Source organism: Salvia hispanica, chromosome 1 (assembly GCF_023119035.1).
Source record: "Salvia hispanica cultivar TCC Black 2014 chromosome 1, UniMelb_Shisp_WGS_1.0, whole genome shotgun sequence".
NCBI lineage: Eukaryota > Viridiplantae > Streptophyta > Magnoliopsida > Lamiales > Lamiaceae > Salvia > Salvia hispanica.
This window is the reverse complement of record NC_062965.1, coordinates 13,408,912-13,434,264: the sequence shown is the minus strand read 5'-3', so window position 1 is coordinate 13,434,264 and position 25,353 is coordinate 13,408,912. Positions and strand designations below refer to the sequence as shown.

Below are 25,353 nucleotides of genomic sequence, written 5' to 3'. Positions count from 1 at the left end.
TATATATAGAGGAAGAGAGAGTTTGTCCAATGTAATTACACTAATACTTATAAAACCGATCTAAATGAAACATGCTAGAATTTAATGTAGTTATATATGAAAAAAATAAATACTACTACAGTGATATTTATCACTATACCATGTATTCGTAGATTTTTTTTATGTACTACCGACTTATGAGTAAATGGAAATTTTTGAAAAATAAGTTCTGGGCTTTTATATTCAAAATAATTATTGTTGGGCCTTAAATTAATAAGGAAAAGCCCTAGAAATCCTAATTTCTATACCTTCTCATTCACACCTTTCCCTCGAAAACTACCAGCATCAATGGCGAAGAGAAAGCGCCAACCAGAAAGCGACAGAAAAGAGCAACAAAAAGCAGAAGATAAACCGGAAAATGAGAAGATAGAGCAAGAAGATAAAGCGGTTGTTATAGTAGAAGAAGAACAGGATGACGACGAGCCGAGCTTCGAAGATTTGGGCCTCGAAGCCCGCCTAGTTCGCGCCGTATCGAAGAAATCAATCGAGAAGCCCACTCCAATCCAGCGCTTTGCTATCCCTCGCATCCTCGTATGTATTCTTCACAATTCATCTAAATTTGCGATTTTTTGGCTTAGTTTGTGTGTTCTGCAATTTAGGCAGGTGAAGATGTGGTGGCTCGAGCAAAAACCGGCTCCGGTAAAACATTAGCTTATCTGCTCCCGGTGCTTCAGAAGCTGTTTGCTGATTCGCCGTCTAAATCGAATCTTGCTCCCGCCGTGTTTATTCTTGTTCCAACTCAAGAGTTGTGCCAACAAGTATGCTTCTTTCAATCTAGTTTCAGTAATGTTAATCTATGCTTGCGAATAATTTGCTTGTGAATTGGCAAGGTTTATTCGGAAGTGACGTCGCTGATTGAGCTATGCAGAGTGCAACTAAAAGTTGTTCAGCTAAGGAGCGAGATGTCTGCTTCTGAATTGGTTGGTGAATTTAGTTTCTCACAATAATCAGTTTGGGATTTGAGTTTTTTATGTGAATTTGCAAAGAATGAAACATCTTATTCCTTTTTATCGTAGAAAACGTCGTTGGCTGGCCTTCCTGATATTGTTGTATCAACTCCTGCTTGTGTACGTACATGCTTGAAAAATGGTAGCCTTCAAGCTGAAGCTCTTCAAGAATCACTTTCTGTTCTTGTCCTTGATGAGGTATGCTGACCCCTTTTGTCCTGTTCACAACTTCGGTTAATAATTTGAACTTAAGTTGAATTTGATTGATATGTGGTCAGTAGAACACAAATAGTATAAAGAAATTTTTTATGTAGACCTAGACCCAATGCTTAAAAGGACGTTCAGAAAGTTTTGTAGACAAAACTTAAAGGAAAAGAGAAGGGACTTTAAGAACGGCATAGACCTGCTCGTCTACTCATGTATATATATGTGTATATATCTCTTTTATCAGCTGTTGATACTATCCGCATAAATAGTACTCCATATCTGTCGCATTGGATATAATATTTGCAGTGAAATACCAGTTTAGTTATTGTATAGCCACTGGCTTTTTATAAGTTATTGATATTCCAGATCTGTCATCACTTAACTGTGTTTTTAGAAGAAGAATAACTAGCGGTCTGCAACAATAAAAAAATGTACTATGAACTTATCAGCCAAGATCACCAATGTATCATTATATTTATAGTGTCTTTGCTGAACTATAGCAAGTTTATTTATAAGTGTGTAGTTTCTATGGATGCTCATCGTATTCACATAATGCCGATATGATTGTGCTATGTGATTTATTCTGAATATTATCTCCCAGGCAGATCTTCTGTTGACATATCGATATGAGGATGATATAAAAGCACTTAAAGCTTATGTTCCAAAGAGCTGCCAGTGCCTTCTCGTGTCTGCTACAGCAAGGTTAATTTCATATATAATACTGCTGCACTAATTAGGTGATAGTTGGGTTTGTACCTTACTATTTAACTGATATGTATTTTATCACTCTTACTTTATAATCCATGTATATTTGCTTTGATGCTGTTCTCACTTTGTGAACTGAGGAACATGGCTAGCTCTAAAGCATCCTTTAATCTGCATGTTACACAGTGCTGATGTTGAAAAGCTGAAAAAGCTTATTCTACATAATCCACGGATTCTAACACTACCGGAGGTGGGAGACGTAAAGGATGATATCATCCCCAAAAATGTTAAGCAATTTTATGTAAGTTATCATTAACTTTTTCTACATGGTTGTTAAAGTTAACTTTCTATTCTAGGCATGCTACTTTTGTATATTATGTGCACTGAATTACTATTTGTTCTATTAATTTTTTATGATGTCTGTAAACTAATGACCCTTTTGAGTCCCACCTGTCTCGGTGGATTTTTGTTTTAATATGTTGCCTAACAATGAACCTTTTGTTGTTGATCTTATTACTTGTGTAGATTTCATGTAGTGCCCGTGACAAGCTTATCCATATCCTTGCTCTCTTGATACTGAAGCTGATTGAAAAGAAAGTGCTGATTTTTGTCAATTCCATTGACACGAGTTTTAGATTGAAGCTTTTCTTTGAACAGGTAATGGAATCATATGGAGTGATATTATATTGATGCCCAATGTGAATGAAATTAAGAAACCTCTTTAAGTTTTTCTTAAGTCGACTGACCATAAAATCATATTACCAATTTACCACCTGTACAGCCACTTCTTGGCAAAACATTGAGAAAGGGTCAAAATGTATCTAAACGTATATCCTTAAACCATTAGCGTTAAGAAAACTGCATTCTGTTGAAGTAGTTTAATATTTTCTGCCTGTTGTGAATCTTGCGATTCACAGTCATAATAATTGAAGAGAAACATTTCTATCACTTATAAGTTATGGGGAAGCAACTCATTGAGAGATTATTGAATAATGGATATAGAAATACTTGCAGATAAACATGTTAATAACTGCCTACTCTTGTAAGTAATTTGGAATTCACCTACATAAATATGGACGTATACATATCACTATAAATAAAGAATAACTATTGCGGATCAAAAGACTGACTACAGTTTGGCCAATGCTATGTTCCAATATCGTGGTATCATAGTTCAACTTGAAGCTTAATTCTTCATAATATTATGTTATTGTGGATCAAAAGACTGACTACAGTTTTAATCTTGCAGTTTGAAATAAAATCTGCAGTTTTAAATGCTGAGCTGCCACAGAATTCTCGTCTACATATTCTTGAGGTACTAGTTGCAATATTCTCTTTGCTAGTTCCGATTGAATGTTAGGTTTTTCTTTTTTTTTTTTGTAAACCATTGTCTTGTACAATCATTAGTCAAACTGAGAGAACTTATGTTTTGCCACTAATTCTAAACCTTTTATATTTTTTAATGTCAGGAGTTCAATGCTGGTCTGTTTAATTACCTTATCGCAACTGACGACAGTCAATCAGCGGAAGAGCAGAATGATAAGGAAACTCGTGCTTTGAAAAAAAAATCTAAAAAGCACTCCAAGAAGTTGGATGCAGAATTTGGTGTAGTAAGAGGAATAGACTTTAAAAATGTGTACACGGTGAGCTGATGACTGCTCAACTTGTACTTAGCTTAGTATTCCCTGGTTGTTTATGTATGCCATTCTGGATGGGCTTATGGAGATAGCCTCCTTCTAATCTATACTACACTCCTTTTATGTGTGAAATGAACTGAAGATTATTTTATGCCTAGTTTTTTACATTGACATTTTGTCGCCTTATCTGTTTGAAACTTGCATGCTTCCCAGTCTGACTTAATTGTGAGTTCCTGCAAACCTGATCATTTGGAAAATTTGTGTTTTCGAATTGTTTCATCAACATATTTGTGCACTACTTTGCTTGTTTATTCGATGATTATTTCAGACAAATTGATGCTGCATATTTGTGCTATCTTATTTTCTTATAGGTGGTGAACTATGACATGCCTCTAACTGCACCGGGATATGTGCATCGGATTGGACGTACTGGAAGAGCATATAATACTGGTGCATCTGTTTCTTTAGTAAGATTATTCATGAGATCTCCATTGCACCTTCAGAAGGACATATTACTTACTATTTGTTTCACCTAATTAAACATGGAGTATTTTTTAGCAGCAGCATTATTGAATATACTGGATTTCCTCATACCCTTTTTTTTATTATGGAATCTGATTCACTAATCTGAATTCTGATCGATCTTTGAATAGGTATCTCCTGAGGAGATGGAAATTTTTGAAGAGATCAAATCTATTTTGGGCGAAAATGACACGGACTCCAAGTATATTGCTCCATTCCCCTGGCATAGTAAAATTGCTGCGGAGTCCTTGCGCTACAGAACCGAGGTAGATTGAATTCATTATTCATTTCAGTAAAATCTCATTTTACAAGTGGAATAATTCCTTGAATAATAGTAGTACTCATGTAGTTCACATTGTGATTCTACTTCTGTTTTCTTGATTCTCTTTTCTTTTTCTCCATAAACCTTTATGGTGTAAATTAGGCCGTAGTATAGAATGTCTGAGGCTACGCTTCTCCACATCCACAATCTATCAGAACAATTTTATTTTCATTTCTACAAAAGTTCGAGTAACATTCTTTGGAAGACGCAATTTTATTTATTTTCAATCCAAATACTACTTTAGAAACACCTAAACAGATATTTGTCTATGATAGTATGATCATCTTAGTTTCCAAGGCGATTGGTGGAAAAAATTATTTCTGAAGTTTGGAAAATCTACACATGGCAACAGTTATATGTTAACTTCTGTACATTCTAAAATTTTCTATCAGTCATTAATTCACTTGGTAACAATTTTTTCAACAATCATGAACTCTTGCCCTTCTCTAGCTTCCAATCCCCCGGCGGAGGAAAAGGCATGGTTTAAATATCATCCCTGCATTAAACATGCATGGTGTTTGATTTTATTTATAATTACTGATGATTGATGCTTAATGCATAACCTTAACTTTGTTATTTCAGGATGTTTCGAGGAGCATAACAAAACTTGCAGTGAGAGAATCACGGGCACAGGATCTAAGAAATGAAATTCTGAATTCTGAGAAGTGAGTTAGTTATCTTCTGACAAACTCTCATGGGAAAAGCAAATACTTCTATTTAAGACTCGACTTAGAGTTACTTTACCACTTCGGTTACGAACCCACACCTTTTAACTGCAATTACATGTCAGTATTGATATTATCTAGTGTTCTCATAGAATGCTTCTTGTCTTATTTCTGAAAATGTGTAGGTTGAAGGCTCATTTTCAAGATAACCCAAAGGACTTAGGTAAATTAAATCTTACTGGGTTAAAAAAAGGATCAACTTTTTTGTTTAAATCTGTTATAACTGTTGGTTTTCTTTGTGCAGATCTGTTGAAACATGACAAAGTTCTGAGCAAAAAGGAACCTGCTGCGCACCTTCGTGATGTGCCAGAGTACTTGCTGGATGCAACAACAAAAGAAGCTATCAAGATTGTGAAGCTTGCTAGAGCTGCCAAGGGGAATACTGGTTCTACTAATCGCAGAGGTTTCAAAGGAAAATTCAAAAAAAGCAGAGATCCATTAAAAACATTCTCTGCTGAGGTAATATACTTTTGAGCTCTCGTGCGACTGTCATCCGCTTTATTCTCTTCTTTGCTAGTTGCCTGATAAAGAACACTGGCCCAAAGCTTGTGAAGCATCCATGTCATTGCAATTTAAACAAAGTCTTGGTTTCAGGCACCAAAGCGGGGCCGCCGTAAAGGTGGAATGAAGAGGAAAGGTAAAAACCAGGATGAGTGACACTAACACCAGAAAAACATTATCGAATTATATTGAGGTACGAATCTCCATATACATCAGATGTGAAAGTCTTGGTTAGGGACACTTCATCTCTATCCGCATTGCCTTAATATAAACAATAACAAGAATCCTTTGTATGAACTTTTCAGGATAGGAGGTGAGACTTAAAGCTTCAATACTAGGACAGAACAGCAGTATGGAACATTCCAAAATAGTGACAGTGTTAGTGAAAGTTTTGGTAGATTGTAGATTGTAGATTACATGCAAGCGAGTAATTTATATATTCAAGAATTGTAATGTCTATTGGCTAATTAATTACTCCTTGATGAAATTTTTTATCGTCCCTTTATTGGGTTTTAAGTGTCACATGCCTTTTGAAATTGAGTGATCAATGGACTTTTTGTCAAATTAAAAATTTTAATATTAAAAATTTTAATAATATTTTTTAATGTATTAGAATCAAATTTAAATATATAAATCAAAATGAGTGTTAAATGAGAGTGATGCTCAACAAGGAGCTAGCATAAGATATAGTCTCTTCGTCCTGAAATATGAGTCCTATTTAGTTATGGCACAAGTTTTAAGAAATGTAAAGAAAAATGGGTTGAATAAGTTAGTGAAATATGAATCTCACTCATGGATACTAGTTTTATAACAAAATGTGAGTGGAATAAGTTGGTCGAATGTGGAGTATATTTATAATTCATGGTAAAAGTGAAATAAGACTCTTATTGTGGGACAGACTGAAATGACAAAATATTACTCTTGTTGTGGGACAGAGGGAGTATAACATATCATTCATCTCTATATATTTACACACACTCTGTTATATCTAAAGTAAAATAAATAATTAAATTAAATTTTATTATGTGTTAAAACCAAACTAAATTCTTCTTAGAGCATCTTTAACCATTTATACTAAACTCTAACTCATTTAATTGTAAATGTCATAATATCAATGATTTTACTCCAATCATTTACACTAAACTCAAACTTAAAAGAATATTTTCTATATTATGTCTTTTTTACTCACAAAAATTGCAAAAAAAAAAAAAAATTGGTTTAGGTTTAGTGTAAATCTAAAGATGAATATTTTTCACTTAAAAATTAATAATGTGATTGATTTTGGAATACTATTAGAGCTAAATATCTATTCCATTTTCAATTGACTCGCACCTTGTTCATTGACTCTCATTGCTCAAGTGCAATTTCCAAGGGAAGAGAGACTAATACGAGTGTGTGTTAGTTAGATAAAAGATTTACATATTTTTTTACATATTTTTGTTTTGTTGTTCATTAAATTAGAAATTTAATATTATAAATAGTAGCTATTGTTATTTTTTAAAATCAATTAATGAAATAAATAACAAATACTAGTCTTTTATCATCTTTGTTTTTTATGCATACAAAGCCTAATCCTTCAGAATGATTGATTATGATGATGCTGGATTTTCTCATGATTTTCGGCTATCTTTCTACTTGATAATGGTTAATTTCTATCGTGCTTTCATCGTAATTTCTTCCTCCGAATCACCGTGAATATGTCATACGCCTATACCGGATATCATTTCTGGCAGGTGGATTTCTTGATAAGGAATTAAACCCTTATCGAGACAATCAAATATTCAAATATACTAGGGAAAAGGAAACTTTATAAAAACTTAATCGTATTACTAGCAAATAATGTTTAATGACTTGTTATTGATGCATATGAGCAGATTATTCTTAAAAGTCATATAAATAAAGTAGTCTGTTTAATTAGACAATAAAGTTTAGTCTTATAATTTAAACAGTGTTCACTCTTGCTCTCTTGAAATTCTGCGGCAATTGATTGATCAACAAGACATGCTGAGAAGCAGTCTTCACCGGCGTTCCCCTAATTCCACCCTAAACCCTTCACCAATACTATCTCAATTTCCCCCCTTTTCCCGATATTTTTCGAATTCAAATCAAGACCAAGATGAAACTCACAGGGACCCTGACGCCCCTCCCCGCCTCTTCGTTGTGCAGCCAAGGCTCCGCCCTCAAACCCATTTGAAGGCCAAGCTGGAGGAAGCCCTGAATCTTGCTAATTCTCTCGAGCAACAGCGTCACGAGTTTAGTGCCACGGAGTCTCCGGACAATGAAATGCCGCCGCATCTCGTTGTCCAAAACCCCGCCGCCAAGTCACCTCGCGCCGGTTATTCTTCCATCCCCTATTTTCCTTCACCTTTATTTATCAGTATGCTTTTCAATTTTTTAATTGGGTTTGGGAACTAACTGTGCCTTGTGTTGGATTTTGGCTTAACCTTTAAGAATGGCTTCTCATCTCTGCAGCAATTCATTTAGTCATAGTTGCAAAAGAATGTGTCTTTATTTGTGTTGGTGTGTATTATGTTGTCATGCCTTGAAATGTGTTAACAAAATTCAAAATTTTTTGTGTTAAATGTTGAGTCATGTTGATATGAAATTATGTGGAGCCATGGAGGATTATAATCAATGTCGAACTAATTTCAAGCTCTGAACCGTTGAACACGGAATTCATTTTTAGTTTGTTTTAGTTCATTTTATACGGAGTTCATTTTTTCTAGAATGAACCAAACCGATCTTAAAATGTATACTGTGTTATGTTAGAAAGAACTTCATGTTGGTTTGATGGTTCTGCACTAGGAATCAGTTCTGCATATATCACATCCCGATATATGGATTTGTTGAATTTGGAGAAATGACAGAAAGGTGGTGTCTAAATTGATGGTTAATCAAGTGATAACTAAAATAGTTTGACACCTAGTATGAATCAAGAATGCTTCTTGGGGCTGTTGGTTGCCTTTCACTTTATAGAATTCAAAGTCAGGTTTTTTGACTTATAAATAACTGAAACTTAATGCCGAAACTGCGCAATGTGGCAGATACATATTTTGGACTTGGGACTGTGGAAACAGTTAAGTGCCACATAACTAATTTGGAAGACAAGGTATGACATTTCATTTTAAAGTAATTATTTTTTTTTGTCTGAGATTATGAATAGAACTGATTGAAAGAAAGTGAATGAATTTTGCTGTGGTTGTTTTGTTATCTTACTGATAGGAAGAGGTGGATGCTGTTTTTGTTAATGCTACTCTTAGGGGTATCCAGCAGCGGAATCTGGAGGCAAGTTTTCTGTGTTAATCATATGGTCTTGTCTTGGCAGCTTTTCAAAATAATTTTTCAGAAAGTCTTCGTGGTGACTTTTCTCACCATTATGCGGCTTTCATACACATTCTTACAGAGGGCCTGGGGCAAGCCTGTCCTAGATCGTGTTGGCCTCATTATACAAATTTTTAATGCTCATGCTCAGACCAAGGAAGCTAAATTACAGGTAATCTTGAATTTCTATGCAATTTTCCTAGTCTTGCTCTACAATTGATAATCAAAATTTAGCCTTAACAAGTTTATTACTTTACAGGCTGAATTAGCAGCTCTGATGTGTAAAAGAAGCAGACTTGTCCGAGTTCGTGGGCCCGATGGGCGTAATACATTTGGGGGATTTGGGGGATCTGGAGAAATAGAAGTTGTTAGTGCTAGAGGGTAAGTTTGGTGTTGCTGCAATCAGGAACTTCTTATCTGCTTATGTATTTCTTATTACCTATCTTTTGAAACCTCTTCTCCTCCCCCCTGGAGAGATGTCATGTGCAGAGACTAATATCTGTTGCATTTGTATACAAAAACATTCTCTTCTGAATTTAACTTATAGTGATTCCAGTATTAGGATTGTCATATGTGTATAATTGATTTTGCAGGAGAGCAAGCGGAGGGCGCGGTTTTATCAGTGGTGCTGGAGAGACTGAAATTCAGCTTCAAAGGCAAAGGTATGCTTTAATATTTATCACAACAATATTGCTTCTGTTGGCTATTTTGTATTCGTTGCACTTGGAGAATGATTTCTTGTAGTAAGTATATTAAAGTTCAAATTTGCCCTGTCTTATTTCTCTGAAATTTATGTTTTGGATGGATATGTTAGTCCAAAGCTCTCTGGTGAATAATATGGGTATGGCTTTAAAACGTGTTTCCATCAATGTAATCCAAAATACTAGTATGAAATAACACTGTGCAAGAGTGAATCGTAGTGAATGTGAGACTTCCTTATTTGGAATGAAAGCATGTATTGGCAAAACATAGGACCAGCAAATGCATTTAAAAACACTTCCCTTCTGGTTTTGTTTATATTTCTGCTTTTATTTGCTTTCAGAATCTTGGAAAGGAAGCAGAAGTTGTTAGCTGAAATTGCTGATGTTAGAAGAACTCGAGCCATGCAGCGTGCTGCACGGAAAAGGCATGAAAGGTTACCAGGACAAGAAATCCCTACTGTTGCTGTAGTTGGCTATACAAATGCTGTAGGTGATGCATATCGATTTCTTTATTCAGTCTGCAATCTGCATTTGGTTCTAGACTAACGTGATACCAATTTGTCCCCATAAACTTCTTCCAGGGAAAGTCTACATTAGTTAGCAGACTCTCAAACACCTATCTTTACTCCGATGACCGGTAAGACATAGGAATTTGCAAAAATACTACTTGTGAAGTTCTTTCTCCCATTTCTTAAGCAAACTACTTTATGAGTCCCTTAATTACCAGAACTTCACTTTATCTTTTGGGTTTGCTATACATGTGAGAAACATCATACGATGCAACATCTGGACTTATCTAGCGTTAGCCATTGACACGAAGTTTTTCTCTGTCAGATTGTTTGCAACAGTTGATCCTAAGTTAAGAAGTGTTAAGCTTCCATCAGGGTAATACTGTTGTCTAATTACTGTTTTGATAGTTCCAATTATATCTTAGTATCCGTCATTAGGTATTGATTTTATTTGTATATTAGGAGAAAAGTTCTGCTCAGCGACACAGTCGGGTTCATCTCAGATTTGCCTGTTCAGGTAGTGAAATTCTTCTAAATTATCTTTCCAAATCGACGCCTACTCTCTGTGGTCGCTGATGTTTTATTCTGCAGTTAGTGGAAGCATTTCATGCTACATTGGAAGAGGTTATCGAAGCTGACCTCCTAGTGGTATGTGTTTCATCGAAAAACATCATTCCTCTTCCCGTGAATTGGTTCTTTTGGAATGTCTTAGAAATTTATAAGGTTTGCAGCATGTACTGGACTCGAGCGCTCCAAATCTTGACGAAAACCGGGAGTCTGTAATGGAAGTTCTTAGGAGGATCAATGTGCCTGAAGAGAAGCTCCAAAACATGATTGAAGTTTGGAATAAGGTAAATAGCTTGAAAAGCTTCCAACTTTCACGTTTCTTGATTGCATATCCTTACGTGAGTTAACATGGAGCCCGAATTTCCTTCCAGGTCGACCTTCTAGAGGAGAAATCTGAGATGTGCGATCTTGATGATGAAGAAGAAGAAGAAGATATCGATGCCACGTGTGATCAACATGATGACAACCAAGTTATCAATTGTAACGACCCAGGTGATCTTGAAGAGGACATTTATCACAATCATTCGGATGACGAGCAAGAATCCAGGCTTAGCTTCGATGATTGCTCCAATACTGTCAACGGACACTTTTCAGGGGAAGATGCGACGGCTATAGCTGCTGATAATGGTTCTGAATTTCAATCAGAATCATCCGGACTTCTTGTCAAAACATCTGCTGTAACTGGGGTCGGCCTACAACAACTGCTTGAGCTCATCGACAGCAAGCTGAAACCATGTCGAGCGGTAGAAAGGAATAGCTTCTTCCATAGTAAGTGGAGACCACCGCGTCGAGAAGATAGCGATATAGCAGTCTGAGCGATAGGATTGCCTACTTTGGTTAGGTTTTGGTGCACAATTTGACATATACAACCTTTGGTAATGTATCTTTCAGTTTGCAAGATTATATTCTATGATTAAATTTGAATTGTGTTTGGTTCATGAGATTGAATCTCATGATTTAATCCTAGATGGATAGTCATATGATAATTAGTTATAGTCTCTTATAACTTAATCCTAGAGTATATCTTGCCACTATTTTATATAGGAAATTGAGCATCACCTTATTGTACTCATATGAATGTTATCTTATGATTATTTGCTCATCAATAAATATCATCATTTTAAGAAATCTTTAATTTGGGTTATCACTCTTTCTTTTTTTCAATTATGTACGTGTGACTCAAGATATGATTCATACTAGTTGTTACTCCTCTTTGACGATAGGTCCCAAAATTACTTGACAGAAACATATGGTCTTAAGGGCATGTGCATTAAATAAATGGATCCAAACTGTGAGAATTGGGGGTGCGGTCCCAACACATTGGTTGAAGGGAGAGGGAGACGGGACGCGGTCCGAGACCACCGGGTGCGAAGATGCTAAAATTCTTTATATTTACGTATTTATGAATTTTTGCTTTTATAAATACAACACCAAACAATCACAATTCATCTGCATTTAAAAAATTCTCGTTAACATATGCAATTGATATTGGCAGCCGACTACTGAATGGCCTAGGATGTACGTGCCCCCCCAATATGCGTCCAATATTGTTTTTGTGATAAGCTCCAATCCAATGGGGTGCAATGCTAAGTGGTAACACAATGGTAAAGTGTGATGAATATTTTAAGTGAATTGGACGTGACTCTCGATGTTGATGTTGCACAAGTGCACAATAACAAATCAGCAACCAGCATATTGACGCTTTTGCAAACCTATTTGGCTACTACCTCCATGTCACTGAGTCAACATGTCAAGAGTTGTGTGAACAAATTTTGTCAAAGCCGACCATGCATGACTCCATTTTTTATGTTCGGCATGCACGGGGACTAAATGAATTTGATAATAATTAAAATAGATGAAATAAGATTAAAAAGTTATGCTGTGATTTGACTTGGCCGGGTACACAATGAAGTCAGAGTTGGAGGTGTTATGACATAATTTAGGCTTTGATTAAAATGCTAACATGAGAGCTCAAAAAGTGAATCACATTATGATTTAGGTGAGTTGTGGATAAGCTAGCCCAATTTCAGTATGGAAATGAGCCCATCACAAATTGCCCAAATAATAAAGATTATGAAAAGTTACGTTTTAATATCTGTAATATTTGTACTAGGCACAATCGTAACTAGATATCTGATTTATACACCCTAGATGTCTGTTCAATAAAAATTGTTCCCAACTATATATAATTACAATTAAAGACCCCAATTTAACACAATTAATTATCCAATAATTCAAATTCCGGTCATTAAATACGTGGCTGGACCAAAATAATGGTAAAAATGCTTTTATACTGAAAATTGACTTTTGGATTCGAGCATTAATTTTTTCACAAGTTGTAAAAAATAAAAAAGTTGGGGTGAAAAATGAGGAAATTGGACATGAGAGGGGTCTGGTTTGGTTAAGAAATCCTCTTTAGGAGGCACGTCAACATAATAGCCAAAGCAATGAGATTTTGCCGGCTGCTAATTACTTCTAACATTACTAATTAAATAGTATCACCTAATTAGCAGATTGGGAAACACCTTTTCGCAACTTTTAATCCCTACTTTAATTTCCACATTTTGGCAGAAGCTTCGTTAAGCCTCTAAATTCCCAGCAGCATCACTGACTTTGCCCAAATTGAATTAGATTAATGTTTAAGGATCTTGATGCTGATCACACTTTAATGCGAAAAGATTGCATCGACACTTTGTTTTGACTATAAACTCAGTCTTAACCAATAAACCAAGAGAAACTCAATTATATTATGAACATATATATTAGATGTGCACTTGTCTTCATAGCCTCAAAAGCACCGGAATTTTCCTTCTTTTAAAACAAAATTACGTAGTACTAATTGTGTTAAACAATCTTTGGGCGTATAAGAAATTAATAAATCAAGTACTAGTATTGATTTTTAGGTTATTTATAGAATTAATGAGATCATTTTTTTTAAGTATTAGATTCAAAATAAATGTTGAACTCTTATTGAACTTCTGATAGAGATTAGTAGATGGTCAAAAGCCACGGTAAAAGGACATCATTAAATCAAACCACAATATCAAACATTTTCCCGATTTCCTAAAGAAATGAAAGGTGGATAAAAAATAACTTCCTAGGATTCAAGAAGAAAAACTCATGCCGTGGGCGTGGCAAGACAAGAGATTCAAATGAAAGCGGGCAACGAGGGACAAACAAGGTATTGGTTAGAACATTGGACGGAAAGGAGCATCTCAAACCACTATTTCTTAGACTTTTCACCTTGCCTACCTAGAAAAGGAATATCGTATTCAAGACATGTAACTGCGTATTTTTATGGAGAAGGAATCTCTTTGATTGAGCAGAGAACTTCATTAGTTGGAGATTTGTATCTAGCCATTGGTCATGTAGTCTATATTGCAAATATGTGGGATGTGAGAATTTGGTATTTTGTCAAATCTCCTACTTTCTCTATTTCTAACTTTGTTTTGCAAGTCAATCAAAAGCTAGATGAGGAGAATCCTCATGATAAACATGGTAGAAAAAAATTGTCTTGATGCTTCAGGAGTCGAAGATGATTAGTTTGCTCTATCTAAGGAGGACTACACATCATTTAACTACAAAATTTTCGAACAATTTTTCGTATCACTCCTGCAATCCTTGGAACATATTCATGTGTATCTCTTAAGAATTGTGGTTGTTTGAAAATAATGTGGTTGTTTGTGTTCTTTGTTAGTATTACCTGGTCCATTTGGGATGTTTGAATTAATGAAATCATTTACCAAATTTATTTTCTTCATTTTCCAATGATATAAATGTACATATATCCGAAGAAGACAGAACAAGAAAGAAAGAAGCCCAAAAATCCCGTTTAATTTGGACCTAATATTGAGTGGCCTCATGTTGTGTTGCATTGTGTGGGAACAACAATGTACGATTTCTCTAAAAATCTTGTCACATTCTTTATTTTAAATGTTGGATATAATCACAAACAGAGCTACATCATACATGAAGGTGATTGGGGCCTATGGATCTCCAACAATTCTAAAATTTTCTTAAAATATTTTAATAAATATATTTATGATGATTATTATTTAATGAATTAAATTTGAGAATTTGGAATTCAAATTATGCGGAAACTTCATTCCTATGGCTAATTCATTTCCCTTTCTTTGTTATTTTTATTTGATTTAAGATTAATAACAAGACGTTATAACAAAAATTTCTGACTGGTTGTTAAATTTATATAAGTCGAGTTTAATTAATGTTTCGATTTCAAGAAATTTTGTTAAGGAAGTTGTGAGATGTCGTCTTGAACCCGCTAGTGTAAAACATCTAGCTCTGTGTCTGGATATAATGGCATATGATCACAACTACTAGTTTGGATATATCTATACACTCTTAATCATTTATCAAACTCTAATGTCCCATTTCTTCTATACAAAATTGTTCCCATTCAGACACTAAATCGTGCTATTTCTTAAGACAACATGACCCCAATTACCTCACCTATATTGGGTTTGTGGTGTATGTTAATTTTGAATGCATTAATTCGTACAAAATTTCAACACATAATTAACGCGTCTCGTACAAAATTTCATTGAAAACTCTCACTATCAAGCAAAGCTGGAATAGTCCCATCCAATAAGCCCACAAGCTTTACACTGTATGGGATGCACTATATATCCAAAATTATATACTTTCTTTTACAAGTTCTATCTTGCATCCTTTTACGTTGATTTTATCTACAATATAATATACAAGTAGACATGTCAATCGGGTCAATTCGCTCGGATTATCGGACTATTCGAATTTAGGGAGTTTAATTTATAGGAGTTATCAATTTCCAAATAATATCGGGCTATTCGGATCAATTCGCTGGTTTTAAATTGAATTGACATACATATATATACAAGGGTGATTGCTACATCTGACAACTAATTTATACGTGTATCGACTAAGAATTTGGTATTTTGAAGAAACATCCAGGCCTAGAACTTTCTTAAATGGGGACCTCAAATTTTGAATAAAACAAAGTGTCAGAATGTGATTAATTTGCTATGTCAAATGAATTGTTGCTCAAGAAATTAAACTGATATAAGCATAATTATATAATAATATATGTGAGAATCTATGTTGATGAATGTATTTCTTATGTCTAATATTGTAATATACGTACGTATATATAATTGATGTGTAAAATTGAATAACAAAAGACTTGGTTAATTGCTTATAGAATGAAATTGATAGCGATAGATTTACTATTAGAGCATTACTCCCTCCGTCCCACAACAAGAGTTATATTTTGTCATTTCGGTTCGTCCCATAATAAGAGTCTTATTTCACTTTTACCATAAATAGTAAGTAGAGAGCACATTCTACCAACTTATTTCACTCACATTTTGTTGTAAAACTAATGTACGGAATACAAGTGAGACTCATAGTCATATTCCACTAACTTATTCAACTTATTTTCTTTACATTTTTTATAACCCGTGCCATAATTATATAGAACTCATATTCTGAGAACGAGGGAGCGTAAAGGAAATTGAATATCCTCTGTATATTCACTCTAGATAATTCAACTGTCGCACTTTTTTATTTTAGTGTTTGTCACAAAAGATAGTCACATTTACTTTTTGAAAAAATGTTCTCTTTCACATCAATATAAAAATATATTTATCTTGCCACTTAATATAGTATTTCCTCCGTCTCATAATAGATGTCACACTTTCCTTTTTAGTTTGTCATAAAAAAATGTCACATTTCCTTTTATGGAAAAAGTTCTTTCTCACATTAATATAAATATACTATTTTCTCTCTTCATCTAATACACAAAACAACATTTTCTAAAATTTCGTGTCATTCTTCAACTATGCCATCTACTATGGGACGGATGGAGTACAAAATAACATTTTCTAAAATTCTGTGTCATAACACAAATATAAAATCTATTATGAGACGGAGGGATTACATAATTATGAATTGCTTACTCTTCTTTGTAAGTAAATGTACACGTGAAAATTATTCAGCAATAATTTTAACATAAATAATAGGAGTACTACTTAATACTGATGTTTCAACGTCACCTGTTTTATACTAACCATTGGTATTCTGTTGTTGATTGAAGACGAACAATTTTGAATTATACAATATTAAATCCATCAATAAACTCCAATTTTTTTTTTTACTTAGAACCGGAGGGAACTAACAATTTTCACATATAGCACTATAATCCTTCCCTACTAATTCTTAGGTTTGACTTAATAGCATCAATTAATGCTCAGGTTTGTTGAGTAAGACAAGAATTAAATAGACCGCGCACGCAGAGTTGATTAAGGAGTCGATTTTCTCACGACTTTGTAGTAAAGTCAATAGCTAGTTAATTAATTTATCATATAACTCTCACATAAAATGTAGTAGCAAATTTAGCATGAGAAATGCTGATTCAAGTTTACATGCATATTTACGTTGCTTATGTCGTATGTTATGATCAAGTTGGTAACCGTTGCTTTCATTGACTTTTCAACTTGGCTTTTTGCGCAGACCATAAAGCAACTTCATTTTCAATTTGTAATATTGTATTAATACCATTATCGTTAAAAACTCAATATATATACACTTCTTCCATCTTACAATACAAACAGTTATACACATCTTTTTTTTATATATTTAATACTCTTTCTTTCTAGAAGAGTAAATGAGGATAATGTACCTGGAGAATGTGGGTGTCAAATTTACCTTGTAAGAATATTTGTTAGTTAGTGAGAAATGGAAAGCTAATGAAGCTCATGCTTTCAAAAAGTATTAACATTTTTGGCTTCCATATTTCTTTCTACACATATTGTATGACATGCATAAACAAAGTTACATGTCACTCAATTCAAACGATGCGATTCAATGAAATGACACATTCATCAGCAACTAGATATCTGATCGATAATTAGCTTTAAGTATGAAGTAATCTTAGATTTTTGGGTTTGTTGCTGTACTGATTAGTATATGTATATATTAACAAGGAGTTTAGTCACTGGATCTGCCAATAAAAATTCTGCCTAACAGAAAAAAAAAGTAACATATATCAGAAAATTGTAATGTAATATAAAATTAATATTTATATTAATAGATAAATGGGATTTGAAAATGGGCCCCCTTTACTTGGAAATGAGGGTGCAAATGGGACATATGGTGTGGGGGTAGAAGTGAGGTTGAGGAATGGAGTGAATGTGGGAGTCATGTTAGATGTCAGCATAAGCAAATCCTTCTCTAAGTCTAATGGTCCATTCATCCACTGTAAGAGGGGGGGTAGTAATCGTCTGTGGTGGGGGCTTTCACATGTCCTATTCACCCTCTTCTCACTACATGCCACGTGGCCCCCCTCTCAGGTTAAACTATGATACTCTCCTACCTTGCTATGTTGCAACAACTAATAACGAAAAACTATTCCTAATTTTGTATTCGCCGTCGCAATATTGTACTTCTAATTATATAGTGTTTATATATATATATGGGGCAATAATTAATATTGAACATAATACTATGTTTTATAATATTGGTATGGGATTTTGGCAGGCTATGAATTAGGAATTGTGTTGGGATGAATATGAATTATGAAGTATGATTGACTAGCTTCAAATTTGAAAAGATATTGGTTGCTTGACTTATGAACTTGCATGTGCTCTTGTTTTCCCTATACATGTGAAAGGAATTGAAGTCCCATATGCCTAATTAAATTTAAATGTAAGTGGAAATCGTGATTGGGCCACACCAACAAAGTCAATTGGTTTTCGTATTAAAAACTCATCAATCATGGTCTTTTCTTGAGTGAATACTATTTTCTAGATATTTCAGATTTTTTTTCATATGTTTTATAACGTTTCAATATTATGGAACCTTAAACTGAGATGTGTATGTGTGTGGTCTATTTAGTTTTCATGAGTTTCATGAAAATTATTCAACTCAAAGAAGTGACCATATTATAAATCATGCGATTGCATAAATAGGTACTGATAAATACTATATATCCCTTGATTTAATTACACAACAATAATGCATGTGGATTAAATTCAACCCAAAAAAAAATAAAAATTGCCAGGCAGTGCTCAAATGTAGGCAATGTAAAACGAGATAACCCAATGAATAAGTAGAAACGCTAAAATGATTGATTTTGACATAATTGATATATAGAAACATGAATTTCTTAGATATGAAAAATTAGATTCTTATAAAATATGATTTTCCAAAATCTCACTACATTAGTATGACTGAGATGTCATATCTTGTCTGTGGATTAACTTCAATTAGTTAACAAGGATTTGAAAGGATGAAACAAGTGATTACCATTTGGGAGGCCGACTCTGCTCATTGGTTGGGTAGGATTAAACATAATGATCAAGAGATAATTAAGAACTAATCCAAGTCATTACCAAACTTCATGCACGTAGCTCATAACTACAAAAATTAATTAATCTTTTTGTATCTGCTTTTTTCTTAGACAAAAGATAGAAGTCCCTAGATTTCATCCCTATATTTGATCTCTTGATCTCTCTATTAATTTACAAAGAAAACTTTCACTGCTTGAATTATCCCGTTAAATTAAAAAGATAACTGTATATTATATGGAGTATATTAATCTCATATAAATTCACTGCTTGAATGATCTTGTTAAATTTTAAAGATAACTATATTTTAAATTAATTTCATAAATTCACAATTTTTACCTACGCATCCGCGTAATCATTTATCTAGCATATGAAACGCAACTTTGAATCATTTATATATATGTATTGGCATAATAATCAGGACAAAGAGATTTAGTCAAATTCATGTATGTCCCACGATATTAATATTTAGAAGTAAAATTCACGAATTTTAACATTTTTCTCAATTTTTTAATAACCAAACATTTCAATTTTCATTTTGAGTACATTTCTATTGATTTGGTGCACGCGTCTTTCAAATTGATGACATTGTGAGTTATTTGATATATGTTGAGGAAAATGATAAAAGTTGGGCGATCTCATTTTCGCATAGATTTTTTGAATGTCACATTCATAATTATATACAATTTCACTCATAGACCATGTAGGAAAATTAAAAATAATGTTAAAATTCATTGCTTTTATATTCGATTTTAAAGTTGCATGATGCACCAAAATATTTATCAAATTAATGTCTTTTGACAATTTACCCCATATTCACGATTATACAGTCTATCCTCAAAGATCCTTTGTCATTAACGATTTATTATGGTATTTCATGACATATACCAAGTATTTTGCGATTTATATCTCATAAAAAACAATGGTCGAACCTTTATTGTCCCATTTTCCCAAACTAGAAAAAGGGTTGTTACATCTGATATTATCATAAATGTTGTTAACCGCTATAGTAATGTTCAAAATTGTTATATCGCTCACAGCCTCACACATAGGCACATAGAATACCCAATTAATTGCTACAAGGACATGCCAACCCCAGTTCCAAAATTCTACTACCGTCCACGAAAAATAATCTATTTTTATCATTTTGAGTGTCCACGGAAAATAGTCTCATTTCAAATAAAACTTTTTCGCATATTTTATCCATTTTTTCTTCTTCCCTCCTACTTTATCCATTTTTCTCCTTCTCGTGCTATATTAATATATTATTAAAACTCGTGCCATTAACAAATGAAACTATTTTTCATAAAAGTAGGAGTATAATTTAAATTCAAATTAATTCCTACAAATAACATATAACTAGTGTTTCGGTGATACATCGCGGAAAAATGCATAATTAGTGTAACTCATGATTAATAACAAAATTCAAGACGAATGTTACAAATTAAATAAAATATGAAAATAAACAAAATATATTGCACTGAATAATGGAATCAAATTAGAGATTCTAATTAATAGTGCTCTCATTCTTGAACATTTACGTTATGCAAAGTTGAGTATTACATATATGGAGTATGTAAAATCTAAATCATTCGTCGCGAGTTAAATTAAAAAATAATAATTTGAGATACTGCTTCAAAAATTAAATTTCAAAGAATTAAGAGTTAAACATACTCCCTCCGTTCCAAGATAAGTGACTCATATTCTTTTTTGGAACGTCCCAAGATAAGTGACTCATTTCCTTTTTTGGTACTCTCTCTCTTATTTTTTTCTCTTTAGTTTATTAACTCTATTACTTTATTCACTTTTCACTTTACTAATAAAACCTTATTTTTTTAAATTCCGTGCCGAAAAGTTTATGGTCACTTATCTTGGAACGGAGGGAGTATATATACTGAGAGGGTAGGTTCAGTATCCAATTTTCCATCAGTACTGACAAAAAAAAACAACGGCGGATTTAAACAACATCACTTTAGTAACTTATGAAAATCACAGGTAGGTGGCGATTCTCAAGACATTAATATTGACGCAATATATACCGTTAATTTTCTATTCAACAGTGATATAAATGTCATGCTTTAAATTTTATTATTTTACATTATAATTTTGGTGGTTTCATACAATATTTGTGTTCTCCTAAGTAAATACCACAGTACACCTGCGACGCAAATTTAAGAGAAATATGATTATAATAAATGTCCGGTTAGTTTTTATTGTTTTGAACAGGGATGTCAGTGCATCCCGCAATTCGTTGGCTTATTCGAATAGTCCGCTAAATTTAATGGTTAGGGTTAAAAATTTCTAGTTTGATAAAATTGCAATCCGGTTAGTCCGCAATCCGAGTGGGGCTGACCAGAAACCCACTAGGTTGGACGTATATGCAACTATATATTGTCTATTGTACCATCAACTTGACAACTAATTCGACATTTCATTGATTATTTTTATGACATAAATAACTAAAAAAATATACTCCATATAATGTGTTAGATTTTTTTAATACTATAATAAAAGATAAATAAATTAGAAAACTTAAATTTACTATAAGAAACATTTTAATTTCTAAAACATATTTTAAATTTTTTTGTTATATATTATATCTATATTTTATTTTATTTATAAAATCATATATTAATATTTAATCATGTTTGAGTTTTTGCATATATATCAAAATTATTATAATTTAATATTTTACATCTATGAATATGACTATTTTTCATTATTATACATTGGATTGATGACATGTTAATTTCGTCGGTAGCAGTTCTATTAGGTCATTGGACTAGATGAAACCCGAACCTTTAGGATTAGAGTTGAGCATATATAATCCGTTAAAATTTACAACCTGGTCCACACACACTTGATTAACCCACAACCCGAGTAGTGTTCCACGTAATCCGCTGGACTGACCCAATTGACATCCCTAGTTCTGAATATGAAAAACCCATCACCGAATCTTTAACTCAAATTATAGTCAAATAAATGAATTCAAATATAGCATAAAAGAGGTTCCCGGATCATCTATCAAAGATTATGGTTCCCTTCAAATTAAGCAAAAACCAATGTTGCATATTTGCTTTCTTGCATACTTTTTTTTTCTTCTTCAATGATGGGCACATTTTTTCCAACTACTAGTACTCTAGTAGGTGAAATTGCTGAAGACAATGTCGATATAGGTGTTTATTCTAACTATTAGAATATAATTGTAAAAGATTTCAAACATATGAAAGTGTATATATTTGGTATCCTCTGTTGAAAAAGATGTTATGTGCATTTTTATATTCGATAAAAATAAGATGGAAGTATTACCTAACCAGAAAGGGGAAATAAAACATTGCTTTTGTGGGCATGTTGATCTGTCTCTAACTTTATTGAATATTTTATGGATTCACATTTGGGATCAACAACAATTAGGCAATAGGCCTCCAAATCAGCGGCCATCAGGTGACTTACCATTACTATTTTTTTTGGTTCTTACAAAAAGACATTTGCTAATTCATTCATGTTTTTGGTAACTTTTCTTTTAACCCAAAATGGGCTTTAAATGCTTTACCTCACCTCTATATTCTGATTGCGACATTTCAAATGAAATCGAGTGGCTCTATTCTATGGGCGGAAACTCATTGTTTTGTTGTTAATTTTATGCAATTATCATATTTCCCTATTTTGACACTTCTACTAAATAGGTGGTTTCCATTTTGTCCTATATTTTTTACATTCCATATTAGTTATAAAATGTTATCTCGTTGTGATAGATTTTATTCCAAATGTAGGTAAAAATCCATATAATTGAAACGTTTCCAATGGTAGGGAAAGAGGCAAATAAATATTTAGAGCAAGTAGGGTGATGAAACAAAATTAATTGCATCCACAGTTTTAAGAGAGAGAGGGAGTGGGAAACATGAAAGTAAGAGATGGGCCCAATTAGCCGGGTGAGATACGGACCAAGCCACGGTTGCGGGTCTAGTTTTTACATGGCCTTTCTTCTCTTTTGCTATTATGTCTTCACTTCTAGGATTTTCCCTGTCGACAACATTATTTTTTTTAATTATATATCCTTTTTTCTACTTCTCTTTCAAATGTTTCGTTTTCAATACCCTTTTTGTCTTATTTTATATCACCCGTTTCACTTTCCCTCAAATTTTATAAATAAAACATGAGGGATAATAATACATTAGTCAAATGTGTATTTTTGTACAGTAGTCTTATCACTACAAAATCACACCATCATAATTATTTCTAGATTTTATATCCATATTTAAATTGAAATAATTGTTCATTAAAATATACTAGTATCGATCAATTAAGGATACTGTAAATTGAAGTCATATAATAGTCTAAAAATTCAATTGAATATAATATTGTAGTAGTAGAATAATAATAATAGAAATAATTGATCTCATTCATAATCTAATAATCGAGTCAAAACATACTGGACCACCTGATGTGCCGAAGCTCCTATATATATACATATGCAATACACCAACTCTCCATCGACAAACCTTCTCTCAACTCTCCATACTAACAACTCTCCCTCTCTCTCTCAACCAAACTTCATTTCTCCTTCAAACACTCGATCTTCATTACAACATCGGTGATTGATCCATCTAGAGAAAAAAAATATGACGCTATCAAAGAAGGCTACTTGCAACTCTCACGGCCAAGATTCTTCCTACTTCCTCGGATGGGAGGAGTACGAGAAGAATCCCTACGACCAACTCCACAACCCCAACGGCATCATCCAGATGGGCCTCGCCGAGAATCAGCTCTCCTTCGACCTCCTCGAATCTTGGCTGGCCGCCAACCCTGACGCCGCCAGCTTCAAAAGAGACGGCCAGTCCATCTTCCGCGAACTCGCCCTCTTCCAAGACTACCACGGCCTCCCCGCTTTCAAAAATGTAAGCATGCATTCTTTTTTTCAATAAAAAAAATAATTAATACTACTACTCTTTTACTTACGTTCAATCTAAATTATTCAGGCAATGGTGAAATTCATGTCGGAAATCCGGGGCAACAAGGTGAAGTTCAACCCGAACAAGCTAGTGCTGACCGCGGGCGCCACCTCAGCCAATGAGACTCTCATTTTTTGCCTGGCCAACCCGGGGGAGGCGGTCCTTCTCCCGACCCCTTACTACCCCGGGTTCGACCGGGACCTCAAGTGGCGAACCGGGGTCGAGATCGTCCCGATCCACTGCACTAGCTCCAACGGGTTCAGAATAACCGGGCCGGCCCTCGAGGAAGCCTACCAAACCGCCCAGAAGCGCAATCTCAAAGTGAAAGGCGTGCTCGTCACCAACCCGTCCAACCCGCTCGGCATAACCCTGACCCGAACCGAGCTCGACCTTCTGGTCGACTTCATCGACCAGAAGGGCATCCACCTCATCTCCGACGAGATCTACTCCGGCACCGTCTTCGACTCCCCCAGCTTCGTCAGCATCATGGAGGTTCTAATAAACCGGAACTACATCAACACCGACGTGTGGGACCGGGTCCACATTGTCTACAGCTTGTCCAAGGACCTAGGCCTCCCCGGTTTCCGCGTCGGGGCGATATACTCCAACGACGACATGGTGGTCGCCGCCGCCACAAAAATGTCCAGCTTCGGCCTCGTCTCCTCGCAGACACAGTACCTCCTCTCCGCCATGCTCTCTGACGACAAGTTCGCCCCGAACTACGTCGTCGAGAATCAGAAGCGCCTCAAGGACCGGCACGCGATGCTGGTTCGGGGGCTCAAGGCCATCGGGATCTCCTGCCTCAAGAGCAACGCCGGCCTCTTCTGCTGGGTCGACATGCGCCACTTACTCACCGCCAACACCTTCCAAGCGGAGATCGATCTCTGGAAGAAGATCGTCTACGAGGTCGGGCTGAACATCTCGCCCGGTTCATCATGCCATTGCCACGAACCGGGCTGGTTCCGGGTCTGCTTCGCCAACATGTCAGAGGACACGCTGAACCGGGCGGTCCAGCGCATGAAGGCGTTTGTGGAAACCGCCCGGGCCGGTTTTTCGCAGAACCAGACCAGGAGCGGTTCGAGGAGGAAGGCATTCACCAAATGGGTTTTTCGGCTATCTTTCCAGGACCGTGACGGCCGCGAGCGATAGGCATCTCAATCTCAATTATTTTTCGACTTCAAATTTTATTTTTTTTTACTCAATATGTTTATTATAATATTGAGTTTCTGGTATTCTTTTTGGGTTCGGGTAGAATGCACTCTGTCCATGTGGACGTGAAGTGAAATGTACGTGGTTCATTATTTGTATTAAATCGCTCTCATTTTTCAACTCGAATGTCTTTACGTTTTTGTTTAA

At 34.6% G+C, this 25,353-nt stretch overlaps 3 protein-coding genes across 3 annotated transcripts; all 3 read left to right on the top strand.

Annotated features, from left to right (window-relative positions):
• Positions 1-292: 292 nt before the first annotated feature.
• On the top strand, positions 293-6,110 carry LOC125202467 (DEAD-box ATP-dependent RNA helicase 16-like). The gene is made up of 16 exons (XM_048100864.1): positions 293-570; positions 639-797; positions 870-959; positions 1,056-1,184; positions 1,795-1,895; positions 2,085-2,199; positions 2,424-2,555; positions 3,148-3,213; positions 3,368-3,541; positions 3,907-4,002; positions 4,189-4,323; positions 4,962-5,044; positions 5,230-5,267; positions 5,349-5,563; positions 5,699-5,798; positions 5,911-6,110. The coding sequence occupies exons 1-15, from the start codon at positions 328-330 to the stop codon at positions 5,759-5,761; spliced, it is 1,839 nt and encodes a 612-aa protein (XP_047956821.1). The 5' UTR covers positions 293-327; the 3' UTR covers positions 5,762-5,798; positions 5,911-6,110.
• Positions 6,111-7,546: 1,436 nt separating this feature from the next.
• On the top strand, positions 7,547-11,669 carry LOC125197622 (GTP-binding protein At3g49725, chloroplastic). The gene is made up of 13 exons (XM_048096329.1): positions 7,547-7,940; positions 8,650-8,714; positions 8,828-8,890; positions 9,009-9,098; positions 9,186-9,307; positions 9,520-9,588; positions 9,969-10,113; positions 10,209-10,264; positions 10,462-10,512; positions 10,599-10,653; positions 10,728-10,784; positions 10,868-10,987; positions 11,075-11,669. Exons 1-13 carry the CDS (start codon positions 7,607-7,609, stop codon positions 11,516-11,518), a joined length of 1,671 nt encoding a protein of 556 aa, XP_047952286.1. The 5' UTR covers positions 7,547-7,606; the 3' UTR covers positions 11,519-11,669.
• Positions 11,670-23,553: 11,884 nt separating this feature from the next.
• Positions 23,554-25,353, top strand: LOC125202155 (1-aminocyclopropane-1-carboxylate synthase 3). Its single transcript, XM_048100508.1, has 2 exons — positions 23,554-23,943; positions 24,025-25,353. The coding sequence occupies exons 1-2, from the start codon at positions 23,668-23,670 to the stop codon at positions 25,144-25,146; spliced, it is 1,398 nt and encodes a 465-aa protein (XP_047956465.1). The 5' UTR covers positions 23,554-23,667; the 3' UTR covers positions 25,147-25,353.